Consider the following 27,057-nt stretch of genomic DNA (forward strand, 5'->3'; position numbering starts at 1 on the left):
ATTATTTAACATAAGAAAGTTCTTTGTAAACTGAAAAGAGACCTATAAATGCATTGATTACTACTGCTACAAAAACATCTTTGATCATTAATTAGAAAACGGGGCCTGGGGCAACAGGGTGGCTCAGTCAGGTGTCTGCTGTCAGCTCAGGTCATGATCCCAGGGTCTTGGAACTGAGCCCAGCATTGGGCTCCCTGCTCCACAGGGAGTCTGCTTCTCCCTCTCTCTCTGCCTGCTGCTCCCCTTACTCGTGCACCCCCACTCTGTCAAATAAATATATAAAATTAAAAAAAAAAGAGGGGCGCCTGGGTGGCTCAGTGGGTTAAAGCCTCTGCCTTCGGCTCAGGTCATGATCCCAGGGTCCTGCGATCAAGCCCCACATCAGGCTCTCTGCTCAGTGGGGAGCCTGCTTCCCTTCCTCTCTCTGCCTGCCTCTCTGCCTACTTGTGATTTCTGTCAAATAAATAAATAAAATCTTAAAAAAAAAAAAAGAAAAGAAAACAGGGTCTTATATCTCAGGGTGATAAAAATATTATATATTGCCTGTGGAAATGAAAATTAGTACCTCCTTTATAGAGATCAAGTTGATGTTGTCCATCAATTACATATGCATTTATCCTGAACCTGTATTTCCAATTCTGAATGTTTATTTGGTGTAGCTGCCAGGGGAAAAAATTACATATGTACAAAGACATTCACTGCTACATCATTAATGACAGCAAGAATTTGGAAACAACACAAGTGTCCATCAGCAGAGGACTGGAAAAATAAATTATGGTACATCCATGTGATGGGATTCTATGCAGCTATAACAACAACAAAAGAATAAGCTAGCTTTCTATATATTAAGAAAGATCTCCAAGATCTACCAAAAATTTTTAAAAGATGTTATTTATTTATTCATTTTAGAGAGAGAGAATGTGGGGTGGGGGGAGTAGAGGGAGAGGGACTGGCAGACTCCATGTTGAGCACTGAGCCCTGCTTGAAACTTGATCCCATGATGCCAAGACCCCCAAGACCATGACCTGAGCACAAATCAAGAGTAGGATGCTCAACGAACTGAGCTACCCAGGCGCCCCAAGATCTACTAAAATTTTTTAAAGTCCAAAACAGTGTAGGTGGTAATGAAAGGGGAACATAAGTATATGCATTTATACTTGCTTATATTTACATAGAGAAACTCTAGGGATACATAAGAACTAAGAAAATAGTGAGAGGCCAGGAGTGGAGAGAGACCTTTCTGATAAATATTATTTATTTTGGATTTTAACAGGGAACACATTATATATTTTTAAATGTTTGATGATTAAATATAAAGATGTTGAACACAAGTGGAAAATATGAAATTCAGAGGGACAATTATTTCAGAGAATAAGTAGTACAATGAAAAGATTCTAAACCTAAAGTAGTAACCTTAAATTAAATTTTAAAAAGAATCTGCCAAAGCATTTTTTTTTTAAGATTTTATTTATTTGACAGAGAGAGACGGAACACAGGCAGGGGAGTGGGAGAGGGAGAAGCAGACTTCCTGCTGAGCAGGGAGCCCAATGTGGGGCTTGATCCCAGGATCCAGGGATCATGACCTGAGCGGAAGGCAAACGCTTAACAACTGAGCCACCCAGGCACCCCTGCCAAAGCATTTTGTTAGCCACAGAGTATTGCCAAACCTTTTTAATTTGGCACTTTAGAACTTCTGGAAACTTACATATCTTCACCAGATACTTCTTTGTATTACACAAGTAGCTGATGGTAACATACAAAGGAAAAAGTATGCCTTCTCCGTGTAGTATTACGTCTTAGTTGTATATTCCCTCCTGCAAATATAGACACCTAAGGAATATATAAATGCTTTATAAAGGGGTGTATTATACTAATATTGTTGTATAACTTGTATTTTTTTAATAAATCGTGAACCCTTTTCCTTCTCAGCAAATATTAATCTACATTACCATGATTAATGGCTCCATACCTTTTCTTTAAGATGAATGTATTGTATTTTATTTAATCAGACCCCTATTGGAAGCCATTGAGGAATTTTTGTTATTATAATAACCGTGGCAAAAAAAAAGAGAGAGATGTAGTCAAATTCCATTTTTGCTATTGTTTGAAAGAATTATTTATTTTATTTTATTTTATTTTTTTAAGTAAGCTTTACTAGCTCTAGCCCAAGCCTTGAACTGAGCACCAGAAATCAAGAGTCCCATGCTTCACCAACTGACTCAGCCAGGTGTCCCTGGAAGGATAATTTTAAATGATGTTATCTGGAAGTTATTTATTTGGGAGAAGGTCATTTAGCTAAAACTTGGTTATGGTCTCCCGCGAAAGATCTTGTGAACTAGGTAATTTTGGAAAACCGGGAAATTCTAACTAAAAACGGCTTAAGATGCATACTGCATTTAACAAAAGAGAAATCGCGGGGGCATGAGAAGCACCAGTCGGAAAGTTCTAGGTCTGTGCTCCGGTAATCCCAGGGCACAGACGTCGCTCACGCTCCGGTTAAAGCGGGCAGGACGCACAGCCTCTGAGTCCCATTCCACGGTACCCACACCGCGGGCCACACGCCGCCACAGCGTAGATGCAGAGGGGACTCATAGTAGCGATGCACCGGATGTGCGCGTGGAAGTGATTGAAATCAACCCAAGACCCATTGGTTCTCCCGCATTGACGTAAGCCTCCTTTCGCTGGTCACTGGCCGCGTGGTTTGTCTATTTGAACAGTCCCCGCCCCCTAAAGAAGCCGGGTCCCTAAACCTCACTTCTCTTTCATTTCTATTGGTCTGCATTCCAGTCCATCTTCTTCTTAAGCCTGCCGATTGGTCCTCTGAGCTGGGGACCCACCCTCCCTCCCGCCCGGTTTAGAGGACAGCAGGGAAGGCGGGTGGTGGGGCCGGGGGCCTGAAGCGGCGATACCCTCGCTGGTGGCGGCAGCTGAGGCCTTAGCCGAGGCCGCGCGGTGAGTCTGGGGCCTGGCACCGACCCCTCCAAGGCGGAGGAGTGTCCAGACCCAGGGTCAGCCTGGTCCGTGGTGGGGGTGGGGGGGAGCGGGAAGTCGCCCGTCTGGGACGTGGGGTCCTCTCCGTACCGGCCCCACGGGCTTGGGCGCTGTCAGAGCCCTTGACCCCCGCCCGGCGAGGCAGCACCCACCTCCTCCCGGATCCCCAGGAGACCCCCGGGCCTTGCAGACAGCCGTGCGTCCCTGGCGCCGCGAAGGCCGGCCCATCAGCCCCGGTACTGCCGGGGCGCCTTTGGGTCTCCATGCCCCGCAGTCGCCCGCCCCCTCTTCCTAGCCACCTGCAGACTGACCGCAGAAAGGGGCAGTGTCGGTGTGTGCCCCTCGGTCTGCCCCCTGCGGACCTCTCAAGGACCCAGTCCCCGGAGCTGAGCTGGGTTCCATCCTTGGGTTTCATCCTCTCTGCCCTCCCCGCCCCCATCCCCAGTTTCAGCCACCCCAACTTTAACTTCACAAGCCCTCACCAAGCCCTCACTAAGACTCTTGGGATATTTGACTTCCAGTACCTTCATTGATTTGTGGCTGGAGCAGGTGGGCCTGTGGGTCTCAGACCCTGTGAAGAAGATCCTGAGAAAGAGAATTCCCCGCCAGACCCGCGGGCACACACCCCATAGTCAGTTTTCTCATCAGGGATCCTTGAGCTTCCTCTCCCCAGAAGGATGACATTTCCTTCTGCAATCGTCTTCTTGGCATTGGAGCATTTAATAGCTTTACAAAACCAGTTACAACCTGGTGTCTTCTTTTTTCCCCCTCTGCATCTCACAAATACTCTCAAAAATAAGAATTTTGACAATTTGATTTTCTTTTTTTTTTTTTTTTTAAAGATTTATTTATTTATTTGACAGAGAAAGAGAGAGATCACAGGTAGGCAGAGAGGGGGGGGGGAAGCAGGCTCCCTGCTGAGCAAAGAGCCGGATGCGGGACTCGATTCCAGGACCCTGAGACCATCACCTGAGGCGCAGGCAGAGGCTTAACCCACTGAGCTACCCAGGCGCCCCGACAATTTGATTTTCTAATAGAATCTAGGACATCCCTAGGTTAGATATATATGTTACTCCCATGGCAGTCTGGGCTGAGCCCTATTTTGGCCACTTTCCCCCTAGATTGTAGGCTCCGTGATGGAAGGGATAATCCCTAATTGAGGAATGAATGTGTGATCTCAGGACCTAGTCAGTCTCTTAGCTCAAGTACTACAGTTCCTAGTACTCCTATTTTATGGAACCGCCCTGTCCAACACAATCACCACCAGCCGCAGGTGGCTTAGAGCACTTGAAACGTGACGAGTCCACATGAAGATTGCCATGTGGGCAGTGGATTTTGGAGACTTAGGACAAAAAGAGAATGGACAGTGTATCAATACCTCTTATGTTGATGACATGTTGAAATGATACTTTGGATATATTGGGTTTAAAAAATGTATTAATGTCTCCTGTTTCTTTTTACCTTTTTTGATACGGCTACCAGGGAATGTCAAATGACACTTGTGGCTTGTATTGTATTTCTACTGGCCGGTGCTACTATAGGATAATCAATGTCCCTCTTTAAATTGAACACCTTGAGGGGGCGCCTGGGTGGCTCAGTGGGTTAAAGCCTCTGCCTTTGGCTCAGGTCATGATCCCAGGGTCCTGGGATCGAGCCCCGCATCAGGCTCTCTGTTCAGCAGGGAGCCTGTTTCCTCCTCTCTCTCTGCCTGCCTCTCCGCCTACTTGTGATCTCTGTCTGTCAAATAAATAAATAAAATCTTAAAAAAAGAAAAAGAGTAAATTGAACGCCTTGAGGAAAGGAACAGTCTTAGGCTTGTTTTATTCTCTCTTTACTTCCCCATCTCTAGTGCCTGGCACTGGGCCGTGTCAGTAGTAGTCATAGTGATAATAATAGCTAACAATTACTAAGCACTCACTGTGTGCCTGGCACTGTTCGAAGCACTTGTTAACATTTATTAACTCGTTTAACCCTCACATCAACGCTATGAGTTAGGTAATGTTACCCTGCTGCAGGTGAGGAAACTGGGATATTTTAAGTATTTTCCTCAAGAATATAATTTTGATATGATTTTTTTAGGTTTTGTTTATTTATTAGAGAGAGAGCACAAGAGGAGGCATGGGGGCAGGCAGAGGGAGAGGGAGAAGCAGACTTCCCCCTGAGCAAGGAGCCTGATGCAGGGGCTCGATCCCAGGACCCTAGGATCATGACCTGCGCCAAAGGCACATGCTTCACCGACTGGGCCTCCCAGGCGCCCTGTAATTTTGGACTGGATTTGAACCTAGATAGTCTGGCTCCACAGCCCACAGTTTTACCTTGTCTGCTACACCACCTGTTTTTTGTTTTTTGTTTTTTTAAGATCTTATTTATTTATTTGACAGAGAGAGATCAGAAGTAGGCGGAGAGGCAGGCAGAGAGAGAGAAGGGGTGAAGCAGGCTCCCTGCCAAGCAGAGAGCCCAATGTGGGGCTCAATCCCAGGACCCTGAGATCATGACCTGAGCCCAAGGCAGAGGCTTCACCCACTGAGCCACCCAGGCATCCTGTGCTGCCTGTTTAAATGCCAGTCACTGTTGACTAAATCAGGGCTTTCTGTATGTTCCTCGGTGAGGTCTCCCAACCTTTTTAGGATCCCCTTCCTGCCCTGGGAGGGGTGGAGACCTGTATTGAGGAACCCCGGCCGTAAAGAAATAAATTCATCACCCGTGGTTTGTGATGCAGAGCATTCAAGGAAGTTTCTCTCCCAAAGAACCTCAGGCCAAGATGCTGGGAACCGGACCCGCTGCCGCCACCGCAGCCACCACCACGTCTAGCAATGTGAGCGTCCTGCAGCAGTTCGCCAGTGGCCTGAAGAGCCGGAATGAGGAGACCAGGGCCAAAGCCGCCAAGGAGCTCCAGCACTATGTGACCATGGAGCTTCGAGAGGTTGGGGCTTCCGTGATTTGTCCAGGGGTGTTTGGTCCAAATGTACCAGCAGCGGTTTAGATTCCTTTTGACAACTCAGGGAGGGTTTGGAACATGAGGCCTCTAATCCCTCCTGTCTGTAGAACGCCCAGGTTCCTTTGCAGCGGCTGGACGGTTCTATGGCACATCCAGAATATGGCATATTCCAGACCTTCAGTTCCTTCCATCTGACAGCAGTGGTTGGGATGGGTTTAGAGAGTTGGTAGCCTGGGACTTTCTAGAGAGTCAGCTCAAGTGACGTCAGGACGGTGTCTTGTTCGTCCTTGGAACGCCAGGATGTCGCCGGCTCGACAAGTGTTTGTCCCATAAACAGATGCCACAGTTTACAACTGTGAAAGTGGGCAGCAGCTTTGTCCTCTTTGGGTTGAGCTGTGCCCGCCAGCTGCTGCTCAGTCTCCCCCCTTCCCCCGGAAGCCACCCCTTCCCCCACCCCTGCCCCAGCTTCAGGGAGTCAGCGGAAGCTGTTCTGAGTACACCTTCCTCTGCAGATGAGTCAGGAGGAGTCTACTCGCTTCTATGATCAGCTGAACCATCACATTTTTGAACTGGTTTCCAGCTCAGATGCCAACGAGAGGAAAGGTGGCATCTTGGCCATAGGTAAGGACGGAGTCTCTGGTGAGAGTAACAGCTGGGAATAAAGGGTGGCTCAGCTTTGTGTCCCCTGCGCCTGGGTCTGCTATGTACTGGTGCCCCGTTCTTATCTATTTAAGGAATTTTTAAGGAGCCTTGTGGCTTTCAGTGTACTTATTCCAGGATGAATTCTAGCAGCATGGGCAGAGCTGGTATTTTCAGATCCAGAGTCTGAGACCTGTGGCACAGCTTTTCTAGGGCCAGATAGTGGTCTCGCTGAAACTAGAAGCCACCTTCCCTTCTGCCACCCCACGTGGCTTGTCACAGGCTCTGGTGTCCCCCTAGAGCAGTTTGGCGTAGCAGGGCTCACGAACGGAAGGGAGATGGGGGGAACAGATGAAAAGCATGTCGTCCGCAAATCCCAGGGCCTGGTTTGGTGGATTCCTGTTCATTCTCATTTCGTTCTCTTTTTCTTCTTGGGAAAATAAATTCTCTGTGCTAAAATGAGGTTATTTTGCTTTAGGTAAGTAGTTCTGGCACACATATCAAGTCTTTTGCTTTACAATGAAAACTATGCCCATCCTTCCCATCTGGAAGTTGCATTCTGTGCTCAAAGTAAAAGGAAGAGGCCACTTGCCAGCCTTCCTTGCAGGCAGCCGCCCTCCGGGGTAGGCCGCGCCCAGGCAGCCGCCCTCCGGGATAGGCCACGCCGTCCTCACCCTTGGCCTCCCTCTTTCCCAGCCAGCCTCATAGGAGTGGAAGGTGGAAATGCCACGCGCATCGGCAGATTCGCGAACTATCTGCGGAACCTCCTCCCCTCGAATGACCCAGTCGTCATGGAGATGGCATCCAAGGCCATTGGCCGCCTCGCCATGGCAGGCGACACTTTTACGGCTGAGTATGTGGAGTTTGAGGTGAAGCGGGCCTTGGAGTGGCTGGGCGCCGACCGCAACGAGGGCCGGAGACACGCCGCTGTGAGTGCCCGTGGGGCGGGGCCCCCCCCACAACGGGCTCAGGTCCCTTAAACGCAGACAGTGAGGGAACGTTCTAGGCAAAGCCACTGTGCTTCTTAGGGTCCTTCAGTTCTGTCCTGAATCCCTTTCTCTTTTTGCCCTGAGCTCCATATCTGAAGAAAAAACTTAGAGTTCTCTTTTGTTGGTGGAGAGGGAGCCCTAAGTGCATCGCATACCTTGACCTCTGATTTTCTAGAATCAACATTGCCTCCTAAGCATTAGGCACCCCTCAGCCATAGTCAAGAGAAGAAGCCACAAGCCAGAAGGTTTCCAAATCCCCAGACAACTGTCTGTGCGATCCTCTCAGTGTCTGTCAAGGTCCCTGTGCTGTCCCCTGGGAGAACGGAGGGACTAAGAATAGGGGAGGAGCAGGGGCCGCAGGGCCTTCACCTCCCCCCCTGGGAGCAGGGGCCTGCCTCCTTTCAGGCCTTTCTTGTCTTATTTATTTGTTTGTTTGTTTGTTTGTTTAAATTTATTGATTTGAGAGAGAGAGTATGGGGAGGGGCAGAGGGAGAGGAAGAGAAAGCCTCAAGCAGCCTCCCCACTGAGGATGAGCCTGAGGCGGGACTCAGTCTCAGGACCCTGAGATCATAGCCTGAGCTGCTGGCCGACTGCACCACTCAGGCGCCCCTCTTGTTTGTTTTTTAGGCATTTATTGATCGATTAGTACCTGGTCCAGACTTCCTCTCTCCCTGCTGGCTGTTCTGCATTGGGGGAGTGGGAGCCTCTTTTCCTCCTCTCTTGGTGTATCTCCACTTCTTCTTCTTTTTTTTTTTTTAAGAAGGCTCCATGCCCATTGTGGAGCACAACGTGGGGCTTGAACCCATGACTAAGAGATCAAGACCTGAGCTGAGATCAAGAGTTGGACCCTTAACTGACTGAGCCAACTAGGTACCCCGACATTCCCACTGCTTTTTGAGGCTCGTCCCTGAAAAAGGCAGGTTTGGAGGAGCAGACTTTCAAGCTGTGAGATGAGGGAGTCTGTCCTTAAGAGAAAGGATCGGGGAGGGGGCAGCGCCTAAGTAGCTCAGTCAGTTAAGCATCTGCCTTCGGCTCAGGTCATGATCCCAGGGTCTTTGGGTCTAGCCCCGCATTGGGCTCCCTGCTTGGCGGGGAGCCTGCTTCTCCCTATCCCTCTGCAGCTCCCCCAGCTTTTGCTCTCTTAAATAAATAAGTAAAATCTTAAAAAAAAAAAACAGAGAGAGAGGGACTCTAGGAATGAATGGGGTAGGGATCAAAGCGTCATTTGGATCCTTTCCGGTTGGCTCCCTCTTTAGAAGCCAGCCCCACAAGGGGGGATCCTCGTACTGGGGGAGGGACAGACCATGGAGCTTGGTTCAAGTCCGCTTTGTCCTTCCTGACTCTGAAACTTGGAGCAGCCTCTGACCTTCAGTTTCTTCCACTGTCAGATGAACATAATAGCAAGATTAAATATCAAATGGCATTATTAGTTCATTCAATAAATGCTTATCGATTAATGCTGTGTTCCAGGCATGGTTTTGGGCTGTCAGTGGGGCAGTATACAAAGTATAAAACACATCTACCTTTCAGAGCTTATGTTTTTTGTTTTTTGTTTTTAAACAAGACCTTGTAGGTCTTGTGTTTTGTTTGTTTGTTTTAAGATTTTATTCATTTACCTGTCAGAGAGCACAAGCAGGCAGAGTGGCAGGCAGAGGCAGAGAGAGAAGCAGGCTCCCTGCTCGACAAGGAGCCCAATGTGGGACTCGATCCCAAAACCCCGGGATCATGACCTGAGCCGAAGGCAGCTGCCTAACTGACTGAGCCACCCAGGTATCCCCAGCGCTTATGTTCTAACATGACGAGCATCCTGGGTTTGTAAGCACCCTAGGATAATGAACACTGAGATGTTTGATCAATTTTATTTTTACTCCTACGTCCCCAGAGATTCCTAGCTAGGAGGGTGGACAAGTTCGCTCTCTTCCTGACGCATATTTATGCTCCAGGATGACAAGAGGCCTATCGCGACAGAACCAAACTGTTGATACAGATGAGAGTCCTCTGTGTGCTTTTCTCTCCCAGGTTCTGGTTCTCCGGGAGCTGGCCATCAGCGTCCCCACCTTCTTCTTCCAGCAAGTACAGCCCTTCTTTGACAACATTTTTGTGGCCGTGTGGGACCCCAAACAGGCCATCCGAGAGGGAGCTGTAGCCGCCCTTCGTGCCTGTTTGATTCTCACCACCCAGCGTGAGCCAAAGGAGATGCAGAAGCCTCAGTGGTACCGGGTGAGCATGTGGCCATCCCACCCCCTGCAGAGCACGTTACGTACAGCATCGTCTGGCCCAAAGGGCTGCCCCGGGGCCTTGCCACAGAGCAGGCGTCACATTTGCATGGGTCTCCAGTGATTTCGTAAGCTCAGTACGAATCAATAGTTATTCCATTGGATTTCTCTAAAGCAAAGATCTGTTGGTAGCCACACCATTATTTTACGTACCACTAAGAATGAAAATGTGATCCAGTTAAACTGACTCACTGTCTTCTTGTCAACACTTATAAGAGCTCTCTTCTTAGAGCTTCTAAATTATAGAAAAATGTGTATCTGAGAAGCAGCAACATACAATGATACTTAGAAACTCTTAAATCATAAAAAATATACTCTTAAATTATAGAAAAATGGGTATCTGAGAAGCAGCAACATACAATGATACTTAGAAAGGGCTGATTTTCTCTCCTCCAGCATCATAAGCCCTGTGCTCATTGCTGGTGCCAAAAAACCTTAACCAAGGGGCTTATACTACAAAGAGAGCCCTGAACTTAGTATTGGAGACCTGGGTTCTAGGCTTGGCACAATTTGCTGTGTGAACTTGGACAAACCATTTAATTTCCTGGAGCCTCTGTTGTTCATCTAAGTAGGGATGGTCGTGGTCTCTGCCTCATGGTGTTGTGCCGGTTCAAGCTAAATTAAAGGAGAGAACTTGGTAACTTCGTATCATTGATGTTGCTGGTACAAGCCACTGAGCAGGCCTGGTCACACTGCAGAACCCTCTGTGTAGACGGGGTAGGCCTGTGTTCTTTCTGCCTTTGGACCTTGGGTAAGTAACACATTCTGTATCTCTCCTAGCACACATTTGAAGAAGCAGAGAAAGGGTTTGATGAGACATTGGCCAAGGAGAAGGGCATGAACCGGGATGATCGCATCCATGGAGCCTTGCTGATCCTCAACGAGTTGGTCCGCATCAGCAGCATGGAGGGAGAGGTGAGAGGCCATGTCAGAAGGGAGTCTGCTTTCCCACATGCCATTCCGTGAACAGGACAGGCGAGATCCTTGTCCTTACGAGGGTATGATGTAAGGGACACAGGCGATAAGCAAGTAAGCAAGGTCATTTCAGAAAAGCACTAAGTCCTAGGAAGTAACGGGATGGAGGGGAGCAGAGGGAGAGGATGACTTCCTCGCCAGGGGGGTGCTGTTTGAGCTGAGACCTTGCAATAGGCAGGGAGATTGCGTGCCAGGTGGAGGCTTTGAGGTGGGAGAGAGTTGACAAGGTTGGGAAACAGAAAAAAAGGACATGTGGGTGGGGCACAAGACCAAGGGGGAGAGGGGAGGGGCCAAATTCGGAGGCCTCATGGTTCGTGGTAAGCACTGGCTTTTATTCTCACTGCAAAAATCTGGGGTGTGGATACTGGGGAGTGGTATGAGGACCTTCTTTTTAATAATCATTGGTAACTTGTGGGGCCAAGCTTGTGCAGGGGCAGGAATGAAAGCAAGAGACTAGTTAGGGGGTGTGGTTAAAAGTCCAGCATTTTTGTTGGGGAAGTAGCCTGGGAGAGAAAAACTGGGAGGCAGCAGGGAGAGGCCGGCGAGCCATCACAAGACAGCGAAGGAGAGTGGGCTGGAAGCATGCCAGGCTCCCATGCAGGGCCACGGTGGGGGCCTCAGGCCACAGTTGGCTCTCCGGGGAGGCCCGCCCCAGCATTGCTCCCGTGTGCTTTCCTTGGCTAGAGGCAGCCAGCCCATGGCAGGTGTGGCCGTGCCACCAACATGGTGACATTCTCAGAGTCACAGCAGGGGCCCTTGGTCAACTATGCTGCTTGTAGTTGGGGGTTCGGTTCTCCTGGCTGCCTGGGGGCCTATTGAAGTGGTCTGGGCGGGTGATGGTGGTGAGCTCCACCGGTGTTGGCAGTGTAGACTCATGGTGTAGCTTCCGTGTCAGTCTGCTGGATGCAGGATATATGTGGGAGTAGAGCTCTGTCCACGAGTCCGCCTCCGGGGAGTGAGCTGGTGTGCAATTTTGCCCCTGGGCTTCTTGCTTTAATAGACCTGGGGGTCATTTGGTAATGGCCATGCTGTAGTGTGGGGCTGCACCTGCTGCTGTGTGTGTAGGACCCAGGAATCTAGCTGGGAATCTTCGCTCCTCTCTCTACTGTGTGACTTGGGCACATTATTTTACTTCCTTTAGCCTCATTTTCCTTGCTTTTCACGGGGTCTCATCCACCTCCTTGGGCTCCTGTGAGGTTAATAAATACAGTCAGCCCTTGAACAACACAGGTTTGAACTGCATGGGTCCACATATATGTGGATTTCTTTTTTTCAGTAAAAATGTTGGGAAGTTTTTTGGAGGTTTGTAACATCTGGAAACCCAACAGATGAATCACTTAGCCTAGAAACATTGACTAAATTAAGAAGTTAGGTATGTCACAAATACATAAGATCTGTGTAAATACTAGTCTCTTTCATTCCTACCACAAAATATACACAAATCTATTACACAAATTAGAAATTTACCTGAACTTACGCACACCAGCACTTACAAAATACATACGGCACCGTTCACAATCTAGAGAAACGTGAACAAATTTGAAGATATGAATATTAAATCCTAACTGCATAAAATTTGCGTGACATGCTGTCTTCTACAGTAGTTCTGTAGCCACTTGCTGTTGCTGTTGCCATGAGCTCAAGAGTTGTAAATGTCTGGCTAAAATGCTGTGCGAGGCTCATCTTCTGTGTGCGCGGTTCACCCTTCCAGTAAATAACACGTCGCCGTGAAAAGTGCCCTGTCACACTTCTCCTGTGTTTTCCGTCACATTTAGTGCAGTACTGTAACCTTGAATAATATTATGGAACCAGGGGGCGCCTGGGTGGCTCAGTGGGTTAAAGCCTCTGCCTTTGGCTCAGGTCATGATCCCAGAGTCCTGGGATCCAGCCCTGCATGGGGCTCTGTGCTCAGTGGGGAGCCTGCTTCTTCCTCTCTCTCTGCCTGCCTCTCTGTCTACTTGTGATCCTTCTCTCTCTCAAATAAATAATAAAATCTTAAAAAAAAAAAACACTATGGAACTGGACCAAGAGCCACTAGTGAGAGAGCCAAGAAGCAAGTCATGATGTTCTAAGAAAGGTGAATTGCTTGCGGGACACTGATTAAGGTCTGCCGCTGTGCCTGCCCTCCGTTTCAAGACAAAGGAATCCAGCACGAGGACTGTCGCAAAAAAGGAAAAGGAAATCCGTGAAGCTGTTGCTGCAGCTATGCCAACGGGCACAAAAATCATGTGCTTTTTGAAAAATCTCTTTTTATCTCATACTGAACATGCAGCTTTTATGTGGGTACAGGATTGCCATAAGAAAGGCACACTCCCAGACTAACACGATTCAAGAAAAAGGGAAATCATTATCTGACAACTTTAGAGCAAAAGGAGGGTTGAAGGACCGAAAGCTGGAGAATTGAATACCAGCAAAAGATGGTTTGATAAGTTTGGAAAGAGGTTTGACTTTAAAAAAAAAAAAAAAAAGTCCAGATAACAGGAGAAGCCTCTGCTTCTGACTAAGAGGCAGCAGATGAGTTCCCAGAGGCCATAAAGATGATCACTGAAGAGAAAGGATATGTGCCTGAATAGGCCTTTAATGCAGACGAAAGTGTCTTACTCCGGAAAAGAAAATGCCACAAAGGACATTTATTAGGAGGAGAAGCAAGCACCAGGATTCCAGGCAGGAAGTGGCAGGCTAATTCTCTCACTGTGCAACATAGTCTAGTTTTATGATCAGGACGGCCCTTATCTATAAGTTGCTAGCCCTGGAGCTTTGAAGGGAGGAGATAAACACCACAAGAACTCTGCTTTGTCTCTGAAGTCAAGACGTCCCGTGCCGGTAAGGGACCGTCTTTTGAAATTCTTGCAATATTGGACAACATCCCTGGCCACCCAGAACCCCGGGAGTACCAGCCATCAAAATCACCTGCCTGCCCCCAAATACAACATCTCTAATTCAGCCTCCAGATCTGGGTCATGACTTTAAGGCTCATTATACATGGTACTTCATGAAAAGGATTGTCAACACTATGGAGGAGAACCCTGATGGGAATTCTGGAGGGATCGCACCATTGAAAATGCCATTGTTGGGGCGCCTGGGTGGCTCAGTGGGTTAAAGCCTCTGCCTTCAGCTCAGGTCATGATCTCAGGGTTCTGGGATCGAGCCCCACGTTGGGCTCTCTGCTCAGCAGGGAGCCTTCCTCCTCCTCTCTCTCTCTGCCTGCCTCTCTGCCTACTTGTGATCTCTGTCTGTCAAATAAATAAGTAAATAAAATATTTTAAAAAAAAAGAAAATGCCATTGTTGTAGAAAAAGCCCCAAATGTCATCCAGCCTGAAACAATACATTCCAGCTGGAGAGAACTGTGACCAGATCTCATGCATGACTTTATAGGAGTTGCAACAGAGCCAGTCAAGGTAACCATGAAAGAGATCGAAAGAAAGCGGATATGGCCAAAAAGGGTAGGTGGTGTTGAAGGGTGATATAATCTTGGAAAATCTCAAGACCTAACAGACACCACAGCAGAGGAACGAGCAGAAGATGACTTGCGGGAGGTGAGTGTTTCCGAGCTGGCACTGGATGATGAGGGAGAGGGACCTGGAAGAAGCAGGGCCAGGACCCAGGGGGCATCTGATTAATCAAGATTGCACTTGACGCCTTTCACGACACGGATCCTTCTGTGATGCAGGCACTGAAATGAAGCTGACCGTGGAAGAGGGCTCACTACTGTAGAAGGACATTTGTAGAGAAACGAGAAAGCCAAAAAGTCAAACAAATTATGACATACTTCTGGGTGCCGTGTCCCCTGCCTCCCTTCCCACTTCTCCCGCCGCTACCACCCCTGCAGCAGCAAGCTGTCGCCTCGTCTGTCTCAGTCTGCTCACCGTGAGACACCGCAAGAACACGGACCCTTCCTGCAAGCCACTTCCCACTAGCAGATAGGGAAGATATAGTCATTGTGCCGTCCAGTTAACAAACTTCGCTACTGTGCATTTGTGAGTCTCCGTGTGAAAATCTATTGACTGTACAGCAAGACTGTACAAGGTGTTTTTATGTCACTGTCGTTGCCTAAGACTCGATCATGTGGAACCTCGTGTGCAAAGCTCATGCAGAAATGGACAGCCTGTCCCTGTGTCGGCGTAAGGTGAGTGACGTTTACTGTACAGTGAAAGTTAGTAACGTGTTGGTTTTCTTACCGTTTTGTAACTTTGCTTTCAAAGAATTTCATGGCCATATAGTGTGCCTGTCTCATATCAGCATGTCATCGCAGGTTAGTGGGTTTTTAAAAAAAAATGTATCAATCGGTGTTTCCATACTATATTATGAATATGACTATAGTACTATATACTATAAAAATTTAATAACAACTCATTCATTAGAGTATAGGCTAGGCTCCCATGAAGCAATCGTCTCAACGTCACTAAGCTGCCCTAAAACAGTCTTATCGCTGCATCTTTGTTACCAGTGCCTGAATCATTATAAATAAATACGAATTTCTTTTTCACTATCTTTTCATTTTTGCTGTGTGGTGTCAGTAATGCATATAACATCTGTATTGTTTTGCTCCAGATAAGATAGTATTCACGTAGGTACTAACAGACGATTCATCCTGTCAATAGATGACATACACTTTGGTTATCGATAAATATGGTATGGTATTGTGAATGCACTTTCTCTTCCTGATGATTCTCTTAATAACATTTCCTTTTTCCTAGTTTGTTTTCTTGTAAGAATACAGCATATAGTACACATACACAATGTGTGCTAATCACTTGTTTATTGTCGGTAAGACTTCTGGTCAACAGTAGGCTGTTAGTAGTTAAGTTTTAAGGAAGTCAGAAGTTACACATGGGGGTGCCTGGGTATCTCAGTCGGTTAAGCTGCGGCCTTCAGCTCAGGTCATGATCCCAGCATCCTGGCATTGAGCCCCACGTTGGGCTCCCTGCTCAGCAGAGAGCCTGCTTCTCCCTCTCCCTCTGCCTCTGCCTGCTGCTCTGCCTACTTGTGCTCTCCTATCTCTCTGTCAAATAATTAAATACAATCTTTTTTTTTTTTTAAGATTTTATTTATTTGACAGACAGAGATCACAAGTAGGCAGAAAGGCAGGCAGAAAGAGAGGAGGAAGCAGGCTCCCCGCTGAGCAGAGAGCCTGATGCGGGGCTCGATTCCAGGACCCTAGGGTCATGACCTGAGCCGAAGGCAGAGGCTTTAACCCACTGAGCCACCCAGGCACCCCTAAATATAATCTTTACAAAAGAAGAAGTAATGCATGGATTTTCTTTTATTTATTTATTTACTTAACTTACTTATTTTTACTTATTTTTCCTTTAGTTTTTTTTTTTTAAGATTTTATTTATTTATTTGACAGAGAGAAGGATCACAAGTAGACAGAGAGGCAGGCAGAGAGGGGGGAAACAGGCTCCCTGCTAAGCAGAGAGCCGGACGTGGGACTCGATCCCAGGACCCTGAGATCATGACCTGAGCCGAAAGCAGCGGCTTAACCCACTGAGCCACCCAGGCGCCCCTCCTTTACTTATTTTTAAATATTTTATTTATTTGAAAGAGAGCAAGCGAGCGTGAGTGGGCGGGAGGGGCAGAGAGGGAGAGAAAAGCAGACTCCCCTCTGACCAGGGAGCCTGAAAAATCCCCTACACGTGGATTTTCAACTGCGTGGGGTGTCTGTGCCCCTAACCTCCACCTTGTTCAAGGGTTGACTGTACATGTAGCGCCTGGCACGACGCCTGCTAGGGTGGGCCTTCTGTAAATGGTCACCCTCGGAGAATTCCCACCCAGGTATAACCTGGGCTTTCCACCGTAGCCTTCCCCACTGTGGGGTCTCTGTTTTCTCCCAGGAGAACAGAATGTCACCTAAATAGATTTAAATGAAATAGAACTTTGTAAATTTTGTCAGTTCCAAAGAACTATTCCAGATGTAAGGTTATAATTTTGTAACTTGTTAATGCATTCAGCAGTCACTGAGCACCTGCCATGGGTCATCTGCGCCAAGTCCTAAGAGCCGGAATAATGCAGCAGTGAATAAAACACTATTCTACCAGGAGGAGACAATACACAAATAAGTAAAAAGATACACAGCTGACCCTTGAACGATGCAGGGGTCCGGGCGTCAGTCCCCCCACGCAGTCAAAAATCCACACGTAACTTTGGATTCCCCCAAACGTAACTACTAATAGCCTCCTGTTGGCCAGAAACCTTATCGATAACATAAACAGTCAATTAACACACATTTCAATATGTTAAGTGTATAATATATTGTATTTTTGCAACAAAGTAAGCTAGAGAATATAAAATCTGGTAAAATATAAGAAAGAAAGTACTGGGTTTATGGGGAAACATCCATAGTAAATGCACCGGTGCAGTTCACGCTCCTGCTGTTCAAGGCTCAACTGTAGGGTATCGTGTGATGTTGAATGTTCTGGAGAAAAGTAGGGCAGGCAAAGAGACCAGGAGGTGCTAGCATGGATCAAGGATTACATTTTAGAAGGTAACATTTGGGGGCGCCTGGGTGGCTCAGTGGGTTAGGGCCTCTGCTTTCGGCTCAGGTCATGATCTCGGGATCTTGGAATTGAGCCCCGCATCGGGCTTTCTGCTCAGCGGGGAGCCTGCTTCCTCCTCTCTTTGTGCCTGCCTCTCTGCCTACTTGGGATCTCTGTCTGTCAAATAAATAAATAAATAATCTTAAAAAAAAAAGAAGAAGAAGAAGGTAACATTTGGGCACAGTTGAGAAGGAGGTAAGAAAGACAGATACAAATAGATACCTGGGCAGAGCATTCCAGACAGCTGGTTCAGTAGGCACAAAGGCCTGGGGCGGGAGCAGGCTGCCTTTGGAGGGGAACGAGATGGCCATTGGGACTGAGCTGTGTGACAGGAGAGAGGAGGCGGGAGATGGGGTCAGAGAAACGCTGCTGTAAGGAAAGGGGTACATCGTGTGGGATCTCGGGAGCCGCCAAATGGACCGTGTGTGTGAAGTGGGAAGCTGTTAGGGAGTTTGGGGCAGTGAAGTGACGTTAGACTCATGTTTCCGAAGGATCGCTGTGGCCGCCGTATTGAGTGGATTATCATCAGGGCCCCGGGCTGATTGATGTCCGGAGTCCTGTTAGGACGGAACTGCAGCATCCTTAGCAGAGGCTTGAATCCTAGGGGGACCTGTGGAGGCACAAGGAGTAGCTAGATTCTGAATTTAGGACTTGGGGCTCAGTGGGAAGGAGAGCAGTCAAGGTTTTGGGCCTGGGTGACTGGGAGGGTAGGGTGGTATTTGCTGAGACAGGAGGACTGAGGTAGAAGGAGCAGGTTTGGGGTAGAAGGTCAGGAGTTTGCTTATGAGTATGTTAAGTTTGAGACACCCGTTGGGTAGAGCACTGAGTCTTTCTTGGGGAGATCCGGGTGGAGACATGGATTTGGGAGTCATCAGCACATAGCTGTGACGTCAAGTCCCGAGACCAGGTGACTAGATCCCCAGCAGAGCACTAGTGTTGTTGCAGAAGAGGTGGGGCCTGATACCCAAGGTCAGGAGATGAGCAACACAGGGGGGACCAAGGGGCAGCTGTGCGGGGAAGAAGGAGATGCACGGGGCCAGGAAAGCTCGGGATCCAAGAAGGCAAGGAAGAAGGAGTTTTCAGAGGAGGAAATCTTAAGTTGGATCCAATGCTGCGGATAAGTCAGATAAGATGAAGACAAGACGAAGACTGAGAATTGACCATCCCATGTAGCAGCATCGGAGTCCTGGGTGAGCTTGATAAGAATAGTGCAGAGCGTGTCTGAAAAGTGAGAGTGCCTGTGTCGGGAAGAGTATGGAAGTTGAGAAACGCATTGTTTTATGTCCTTCTCAGTTTGGACTGTCACTAAGCAGCCCTTTGACTAGGAGGACATAGATGTGAATTCTCAGTAAGTCAGATTAGTCCCCACCTGCCACGGAATTCCTCGGATCCTGAGAAAATTACTTGCCCAAGTTGTTTCTGCCTGGGTTTCTGATGAGGAGAGGAGACTGTCCTCTCTGCCAGGACCCGGGCGTGGGGTTGCCCGTCACCCTCGCCAGAGGCTTCTCAGCCACAGCCTTAGGTCTGGAGTCATGGCCATTTGCAGCTCAGCTTTCCCAAACCAAGGGAGGGGTCCTTGGCAGCCAGCCCCCTGCTGCTCCTTCATGGTTCAGTAGGTGGTGCCCTTCTGCCTGAATTAGGACAGAACCCCCTGCAAGGTTCTGGGCAAATCCAGAAAGATGAGAAGCGGGCACCCCCCACTTTGAGAATAGTTCCCCTTCAGGGTGGGGCAGACGAGTCACTCTGCAGAGCCCATAGCGGTAGGCAAATGGTACCTGTGAGTAAAGCGGACCCCTCCCCCTACCACACAGCGCCTGAGAGAAGAAATGGAAGAAATCACACAGCAGCAGCTGGTGCATGACAAGTACTGCAAGGACCTCATGGGCTTCGGCACGAAACCGCGCCACATCACCCCCTTTACCAGTTTCCAGGCTGTCCAGCCCCCGCAGTCCAACGCCTTGGTGGGACTGCTGGGGTACAGCTCTCACCAAGGCCTCATGGGCTTCGGGGCTTCCCCCAGCCCAGCGAAATCGACCCTGGTGGAGAGTCGGTGTTGCAGAGACCTGATGGAGGAGAAATTTGACCAGGTAAGTGCTGAGAGGGCCGGCCCCCCGCCCCGACCCCCACCCAAGCTCCGCGCTCCCGCTCCCTCACCAGCCCTCGCCCTCCTCCCTCAGGTGTGCCAGTGGGTGCTGAAATGCAGGAATAGCAAGAACTCGCTGATCCAGATGACAATCCTTAATTTGTTGCCCCGCCTGGCCGCGTTTCGACCTTCTGCCTTCACAGGTGAGGTTGTCCGCAGACATGTGTCATTCCCTCTTGGAGGGAAATCGAACAGAAGTCGTTCCCAAGAGTCAACGTCTGCCTCTCGTTTGAAGCCAGTTTCGGGGCTCGTGTCTGGTGTCTTCGCCTCCCCTCTGATTTCAGCCACGCCTCGTTCAAGCTGTCACAGGGAGAATCAGGGTGCAGGCGGGGAGGCCGTTCTGGAGCCAAGCAGCTCTGCGTGTATGGAAGACAAGTTCATGACCGGCTTAGGAGAGACCAAAGGAAGGGCAGTTTGGGTCTTAGATATCACGCAGCAGCTTCTCTGTGGGGAAGGAGGAAGCGGTGACCGGGCTGCTTCGGCCCCTGGTCACGGCTCACAGGGAAGAGGGCCTGGAGGTTTCAGAGGCAGGTTTCAGAGACGACAGACTGTGGGCTCCCATCTTCCTGCCCGGCTTGCGCTGGCTCCTGCAGCTGTCCCAGCTCAGGTGCTGGCTTCTCCCCACGGCCTCCCTGGGTGATTCCAGCCGGGCGTACTCTCCTCCCGCTTCCTTTAGGGCCCCCAGCTGTGGGAAGGCTTCGGCATCTGACCTGGGAACGAATCCCACTTCTGTCCTCAACTGTGAGGTTTCAGCCAGGTTCTTTGACCCTCCTGGGCCTCCACTTCCGGACTTGTCAGTGGGGAAGGTCAGTCCTTGCCTTACAAGATGAGCTGCGCGAATGCCTGACCACCTCGTCCCGAGGGCCAGAGTAAGCCCCAGTAGATGGAAGCCATTATTCTGCTTTTACTGCCCCCCACTTCAGATCCATTTTACAAGGAAGGTCAAGGTTAAAAATGGTAGTAATACTCCAGTTGCCTGTTTGTACTTAATATCCTTCTCTTACCTCCCTACTCGCTGAGTGGAGAGATCCCCATCTTGAACATCTCTTCCCACCTCCCTACGGTGCCCGTCGCCTGTGCTTAATAAGCATTCAGGAGCACCTGAGAGCCAGGAGGGGAAGTGGAAGGTCAGCCCGACCCTCCTGCCTTTCCCTCTTAGCACACAGACTCATTTCTCACCCCCCCAGTCTAGACAAAATGGGAAGAATACGTGGTTGGCATTCAGCGTGCTGTGTGTGAGATGAGACTGTGTTTTGTAAGGGCGAGACCGTTAGCCACATAACATCAATGAACAGACAGGAAGGATAACCATGAAAATCGTATTTTTTCAGTTTTCCATTCTTCCTACCTGGTACCCAGCAGCTGTTCTCCTTTTTAATGACCAGACGTGCCCCCGTGCAGTAGGGCTTTAAATAACCGTGGTTTGAAAGTCTGTGGTTCAAAAGAAAGTAATAACTAGGCCGAATTTGATCAAAGTCTGGCATGCTATAGAAGCAGTTACCCCAGTAAGTTCAAAGGACCGCCTAGGAGCAGGATACCAAGGCTCAGAGGGCCCCCAGGTGTATTCTTTTGATGTGGGTCTTTGTTGTTTTATTAAATATTATACTAAATGTGTCATTGAAATGCAGCCTGGGCAGCCCCCGTATGTGTGGCCTCATGGGGAAGGTGACGCTTTTTTAAAGCTTGCAGCTTGGATGTCATTGCTTGAACTTCCCGATGACGTAAGCTTTGGCCGTATCAAAAACACGCTAAGATTGGACTGGAACCTCGAACAATTCCTAGTCCCTTAGGGTGCTGAATTGGGCAAAGGACGTCACCCTCAGCTCCTTTCCTGCTGAAATGCTGTGTCCGTGCAGAAGTCCCACTTTCCTCGTGGATGTGCTCTGAAATTGTGAGGTTACATAACCTCGCTGTTCTGTTTTCTTCTTCTTTTTTTTAAGATTTTATTTATTTATTTGACAGAGATCACAAGCAGGCAAAGAGGCAGGCAGAGAGAGAGGGGAAACAGGCTCCCCACCGAGCAGAGAGCCCGATGTGGGGCTCAATCCTAGGACCCTGGGATCATGACCTGAGCTGATGGCCGAGGCTTTAACCCACTGAGCCACCCAGGCGCCCCGCTCTTCTGTTTTCAAGCCCCAGAATGCTTTGACCCTGAGAGCCATGAGAGAAGACCTTTCTCTTTAGAGTAAATGCAAGGGGGCATCTGTGTTGTTTGGACTCTGCTGCCTCCTAAATGAGCTTCTGGGGGCCCTCGGCATCCCTCACTTGCTAGCAGATGTGTGGTCTTGCCTCCTTGCTCTGTATTTTCTGCTGGTGCATGGATTTGAGGCCAGCAGGATGGAAGGGAAGAAACAGAAGAGTCAAAAATCAGGAAATTCCAACCTTCAGAGGAGTAATAACACTTTCGCTTAAATTGCCCAAGAATCGCTTACCCGTGCATATTGGCTGATGGAAATTTAATGAAAATACACTTGTGGCTTCCCAAATTACAGACTAAGTCTTGTTCTATTAAATATAACTATAACAAAAATCTCTGGGTAATAGCAAAGTGATTTCCAGGCCTAAGCTGAATAGAGTGGCCTGTTTATTACAACAGTATTCAATATTACTTTAAATTTCAGTGTGATATAAAATAGTTTAGATGATCATCTCTTTGTTTTTAAGCAAGATTTAACATATATTTCTTAAACAAGAGCATGTAGTCTTTCCCTCAAAATGTAGCACTAATGGGGATAATTATGCAATGTTACTGTTTTTGGAGACCCTTTAAGATTTTGGTTTTTTGGTTTTTTGTTTTTAATTAAAGTGGGAAAAAAATCTTACATTTCTAATATTTCTAAAAGATGTATCTGAGGAGTGATTATCAAGCTTAAGACTTTCGTTAATATAGCCTCTAAAATTCTTTACCTTTTTTCAACAGGCTCTCTTAATTTATTCCTTTTTTTTTCCCCCGAAAGATTTTATTTATTTATTTATTTATTTATTTGACAGAGAGGTAGAGGGTACAAGTAGGCAGAGAGGCAGGCAGAGGGAGAGGAGGAAGCAGGCTCCCCGCTGAGCTGGGAGCCCGATGTGGGGCTTGATCGCAGGACCCTGGGATCATGACCTGAGCAGAAGGCAGCTGCTTAACTGACTGAGCCACCCAGGCACCCCTCCTTTTTTTTTTTTTTTTTTTTTAAGATTTTATTTATTTGAGAGAGAGAAAGCGAGCACAAGCAAGGGGAGAGACAGAGGGAGAGGGACAAGCAGACTCCCTGCTGAGCAAGTAGCCCAACGTGGGGCTCGATCCCAGGACCTTGAGATCATGACCTGAGCCAAAGGCAGATGTTTAACCCACGGAGCCTCCATGTGCCTCTCTGTTGATTTATTCTTATATTTAAGTGTTTTATAGGAAGTCTGACCTTTGATATCTACACCAACCCTGACCTTGAGCCATATGCTTTGTCTTTCTTATGATCAGATACCCAGTACCTCCAAGATACCATGAACCATGTCTTAAGCTGTGTCAAGAAGGAGAAGGAACGTACAGCAGCCTTCCAAGCCCTGGGGCTGCTCTCTGTGGCTGTGAGATCTGAGTTTAAGGTCTATTTACCTCGGGTGCTGGACATCATCCGTGCAGCCCTACCCCCTAAGGACTTTGCCCATAAGTAAGCATCTCTGTTATGATTCCACCTTCCACCCCATCTGGATGGATGCTCCATCCCAGTTTCCATGGAGCTGAAGCCTGTTCTCCTCCTCATTAAGCCCCAGGGTGTAGCAAATCTCACAAAGCTCAACCCTTCCTCAGTGGAGTGGCAGCCTTTTTCAAATGAAGTTATATACATATATAAATATTTGGGGACGTTGAATACCTTGTGAACATGTTAGATGCCAGTGCTGTTTTTGGTATTATAATTAACTGGGAATCTCCTAATTTTGCTCTTTTCTCTGGCTTTCAAAGGCCTTTTGATGTAAGACCTGAAGAGAGAGCTTCTGGACTAGAAGTGAAGGGACCTAATGCTGACTTTTTCCTTATCACTGAAGTGAGGTGCATTATTCTAACCCCTGTAGCCGTCCAGTGAAGAGAATACAAGAAAAACCTTCAGCATCCCGCAACCTGGAGAGGCCGGGGTGTCTCCTCTAAGGCTGGAGGGTGGTCAGTGTTGGCTAAAGCTGTGTTTTGATCTTCCTCTGTGTTAGTAGCAAGGATTGGTCTAGTGAAGGGATAAGCCTCCCCATTCTAAAGCTCAGCCTTCTCATCGCGGGGGAGAAGAATTTTCCATACGATGGATGTGCCCTACCCTGGTCCCTGATAGATACACTGTTCAGTTTGCTTCCTAAATAGGTACCTTGGCCAGCCTTGTGTGCAAATTCGAGAAAGGGGCCCCTTCCTCAAGATACATGGCTGCCATCTGCTGGATTGTTGTAAATTCAAATCTACAGTGTCTCGGGTGTGGTCGGCCCCCTAGAATTGTGCAGTAGATTTTGGCCATGCCTGATCCCCTGCCCTCCTTGTCCCAAGGTGATCTGGAGGTGGGACATCCCACAATGTCATTTTGTCTGAAGTAGCCACTCTTTTGGTCCCCTGCAGGAGACAGAAGGCCATGCAGGTGGATGCCACAGTGTTCACCTGTATCAGCATGCTGGCCCGGGCGATGGGGCCAGGCATCCAACAGGATATCAAGGAGCTGCTGGAGCCCATGCTGGCAGTGGGACTGAGGTGGGTGTCAGCAACCTGAGCTTCTCCCATCTGGGGTAGTATGAGCCTTGACCTGTGGCATATGGGACAGCGTTGATAGAGCAGAGTGTGGGTGTTTGCTCATAAAATTGGACAGGCAGGAGAGCTCACACTAAACACAGGCTGGTTTCAAACCCTGGTTCTGCCTTTAGTTAGCTGTGTGATTCTCACCAGTTACTTAACTTCTCTGAGCCTCAGTTTTCTCACCTGAAAAGTGGGCATAATAGCAGCTCCTCTTGTTCAAGGTTGTCACATGGGTTAAGTGAAAGAGTCATGTACCGGGCACTCTGGCCCCTGGGCCTTGTGCAGAAGACAGGCTCAGCTGATGTTTGCAACTGTTCATGGCATCGTTGGGAAGCTGCCTGGTTTTTCTCACTTTAGTTCTCTTTATCTATAAAATAAGGATGAGGCTCCTCATTTGCTTCCCAGATTGTTTATTGAGGCTTGGTCTTCAGCAGTGGCTAAATTACATTAAGCAAGTTCTGGCAAAGGCCAGAAATTCGTAGATTGCTTTGAAATCTCTGACATGGCCGAGAGAGTTCAAGACATCTCTTCTATTTTATAGTATTCCTTCTACTTTAAAGACCAAGCAGTGGTGCCCCCAATCCCCTTGCTGGATAAGAGGGGTTGTTTCTTCTCAAGAACAGACAAATGTCTTGCCCAGTGCCGTAAATGCCTGGTTTCCTTCCCCTCAGCCCTGCCCTCACTGCTGTGCTGTACGACCTGAGCCGACAGATTCCACAGCTGAAGAAGGACATCCAGGATGGACTCCTGAAGATGCTGTCCCTGGTCCTGATGCACAAACCTCTCCGGCACCCGGGCATGCCCAAGGGCCTGGCCCATCAGCTGGCTTCGCCTGGCCTCACAGCCCTGCCTGAGGCCAGTGATGTGGGCAGCATTACTCTGGCTCTGCGTACTCTTGGCAGCTTCGAGTTTGAAGGTAAGAAATTGTAGCCACTTTGCCAAGACGGTGAGTGTTGCTGGGAACCCCAAGAAAAGAAGGAGGGCGCCTAGAAGTCCTGGATCTTCCTGGGATCCAGGAGACCCGATAGCTGACCTTGTAGCAGCTCAGCCTCCTTGGCTCTTTGCATGTGCTGTCAATTCCTGCTCTCTGTCTCTCTGTCCCATCCTGAGTTTGGGGGCAGATGGTGCTCAGGGAAATTATGCATTGATCCAAGGAATTAATGCTTCAGAGATGAGAAGGTCAGAGATGGAGCTCCCCATCCCCCCCACATCCATGAAGCTGAGATGGTATTTAATGCTTTAAAATGTTTAAGCCAGGAGGCTTTTAAGAATTTCCATTCCTATGGCAGTATGATTTTCAAGAGTGCTGTACTGTGGAGTTCTAAGCTGCAGATAAACCCATATCAATGCCCTAGGGAGATCTATTTCAGGAAAGAAAAACGAATACTTTTGAAATTTAAAATCATGTATGTAGCAGTGATCAAGACTGCAGGGGAACAAGCAAGTACAAAAGCCTAAACGTGCCATCTGAATGCTTATAGCCATCTGTGGTTTCCCTCTTGTAGCCCCTCCACTTGCACTGATCAACACCCAGGATAATGTATTTGTAATGAATAGAAAGTAGCTCTATTTAAACCCAGCCTACGCCAGACTGTCTTTTGGTATTCAAATCTGGGAACTAAAATCGACAAGGTAAATTTGATCAAGGATTGTTTTACTCTCTGGGAACATAAAGGTTTGGGTCAGAATAAAATAAAATAATTCATTCTTTGAAGGAAATAAAGGATTAGGAGGGGGGTGGCTAGAATGCCTTTCTTTCTGTCTCCCCACTCCTCGGCCTCCCTTCTGCCTCTCTGCCAATCGGAAACCCATTTGTAAACCCTTTTTAAAGAGAAGCGTTCTGGGTCAGTATCTTGTTGAAAGTTGAATTCGTACCCATGAAATGAAAAATGCAGCTAGCTAGTTGTACGCATGCCGTCTCGAGCGGCAGTGTTTATTTTGTTTTCTCTCTGCCTTTGTATCCAGGCCACTCTCTGACCCAGTTCGTCCGCCACTGTGCGGATCATTTCCTGAACAGCGAGCACAAGGAGATCCGCATGGAAGCTGCCCGCACCTGCTCCCGCCTGCTCACACCCTCCGTCCACCTCATCAGCGGCCACGCTCACGTGGTCAGCCAGACCGCGGTGCAAGTGGTGGCAGACGTGCTCAGCAAGCTGCTCGTGGTTGGGATAACAGATCCCGGTATGGCTGGTGAGACAGGAGCAGTCTAGGGGAGTTTACGCGCCCGGGGCAGTTGGGATTAGCCAGCTGCATTGCATGGCCTCTCTAGAGACTTTTGGCCTTAGCCCGCTGATGTCTCAGCCAAAGTGCTGGGCTTGGCTACTCCAGCCTGCTGGTGTAAAAGCATCTGTCTTTAATTTCTGTTGCCGTTGCTTCTGTGAGTACAGGAAAGATTTGACGGGTGAGATGAGAGAAAGGTACGTGGTACCTTCTCCCTAAGCTGGAGGTGGTGGGGACAGAATCTGGGAAACGACCAGAGGGATGATGGCATTGAAGAGGCTTGAAAGGCATCATTGCCCTTGCAGACCCTGACATCCGCTACTGTGTCTTGGCATCCCTGGATGAGCGCTTCGATGCCCACCTGGCCCAGGCAGAGAATTTGCAGGCCCTGTTTGTGGCCTTGAACGACCAGGTGTTTGAGATCCGGGAGCTGGCCATCTGCACCGTGGGGCGGCTCAGTAGCATGAACCCGGCCTTCGTCATGCCTTTCCTGCGCAAGATGCTCATCCAGGTAATGGTGTGACAGTTGGACCTAGAGGCAGTGGCAAAGGAACTGTCACTGTGAGAGTGGTTGGGGGAAAGAGAGACGAGGACCAGGAAGGGAGAGA

General features: G+C 48.5%; 1 protein-coding gene across 2 annotated transcripts in view; it reads left to right on the plus strand.

The window, feature by feature from the left end:
* Positions 1–2,835: 2,835 nt before the first annotated feature.
* The window catches only part of MTOR (mechanistic target of rapamycin kinase), a 127,194-nt gene continuing 102,972 nt past the window's right edge, over positions 2,836–27,057 (plus strand). Inside the window, exons 1-13 of one of the 2 annotated variants that reach the window (XM_032360634.1) lie at positions 2,836–2,952; positions 5,711–5,914; positions 6,442–6,550; positions 7,265–7,497; positions 9,577–9,777; positions 10,614–10,748; positions 19,157–19,432; positions 19,523–19,631; positions 22,949–23,135; positions 24,059–24,187; positions 24,901–25,145; positions 26,195–26,410; positions 26,755–26,960. In XM_032360634.1, the coding sequence (XP_032216525.1) occupies positions 5,753–5,914; positions 6,442–6,550; positions 7,265–7,497; positions 9,577–9,777; positions 10,614–10,748; positions 19,157–19,432; positions 19,523–19,631; positions 22,949–23,135; positions 24,059–24,187; positions 24,901–25,145; positions 26,195–26,410; positions 26,755–26,960 (2,208 nt within the window). In that variant the 5' untranslated portion in view covers positions 2,836–2,952; positions 5,711–5,752. The remainder of the gene's footprint in view (positions 2,953–5,710; positions 5,915–6,441; positions 6,551–7,264; positions 7,498–9,576; positions 9,778–10,613; positions 10,749–19,156; positions 19,433–19,522; positions 19,632–22,948; positions 23,136–24,058; positions 24,188–24,900; positions 25,146–26,194; positions 26,411–26,754; positions 26,961–27,057) is intronic. The other variant, XM_032360633.1, reaches the window with a different exon arrangement.

Source organism: Mustela erminea, chromosome 10, assembly GCF_009829155.1.
Source record: "Mustela erminea isolate mMusErm1 chromosome 10, mMusErm1.Pri, whole genome shotgun sequence".
Taxonomy (NCBI): Eukaryota; Metazoa; Chordata; class Mammalia; order Carnivora; family Mustelidae; genus Mustela; species Mustela erminea.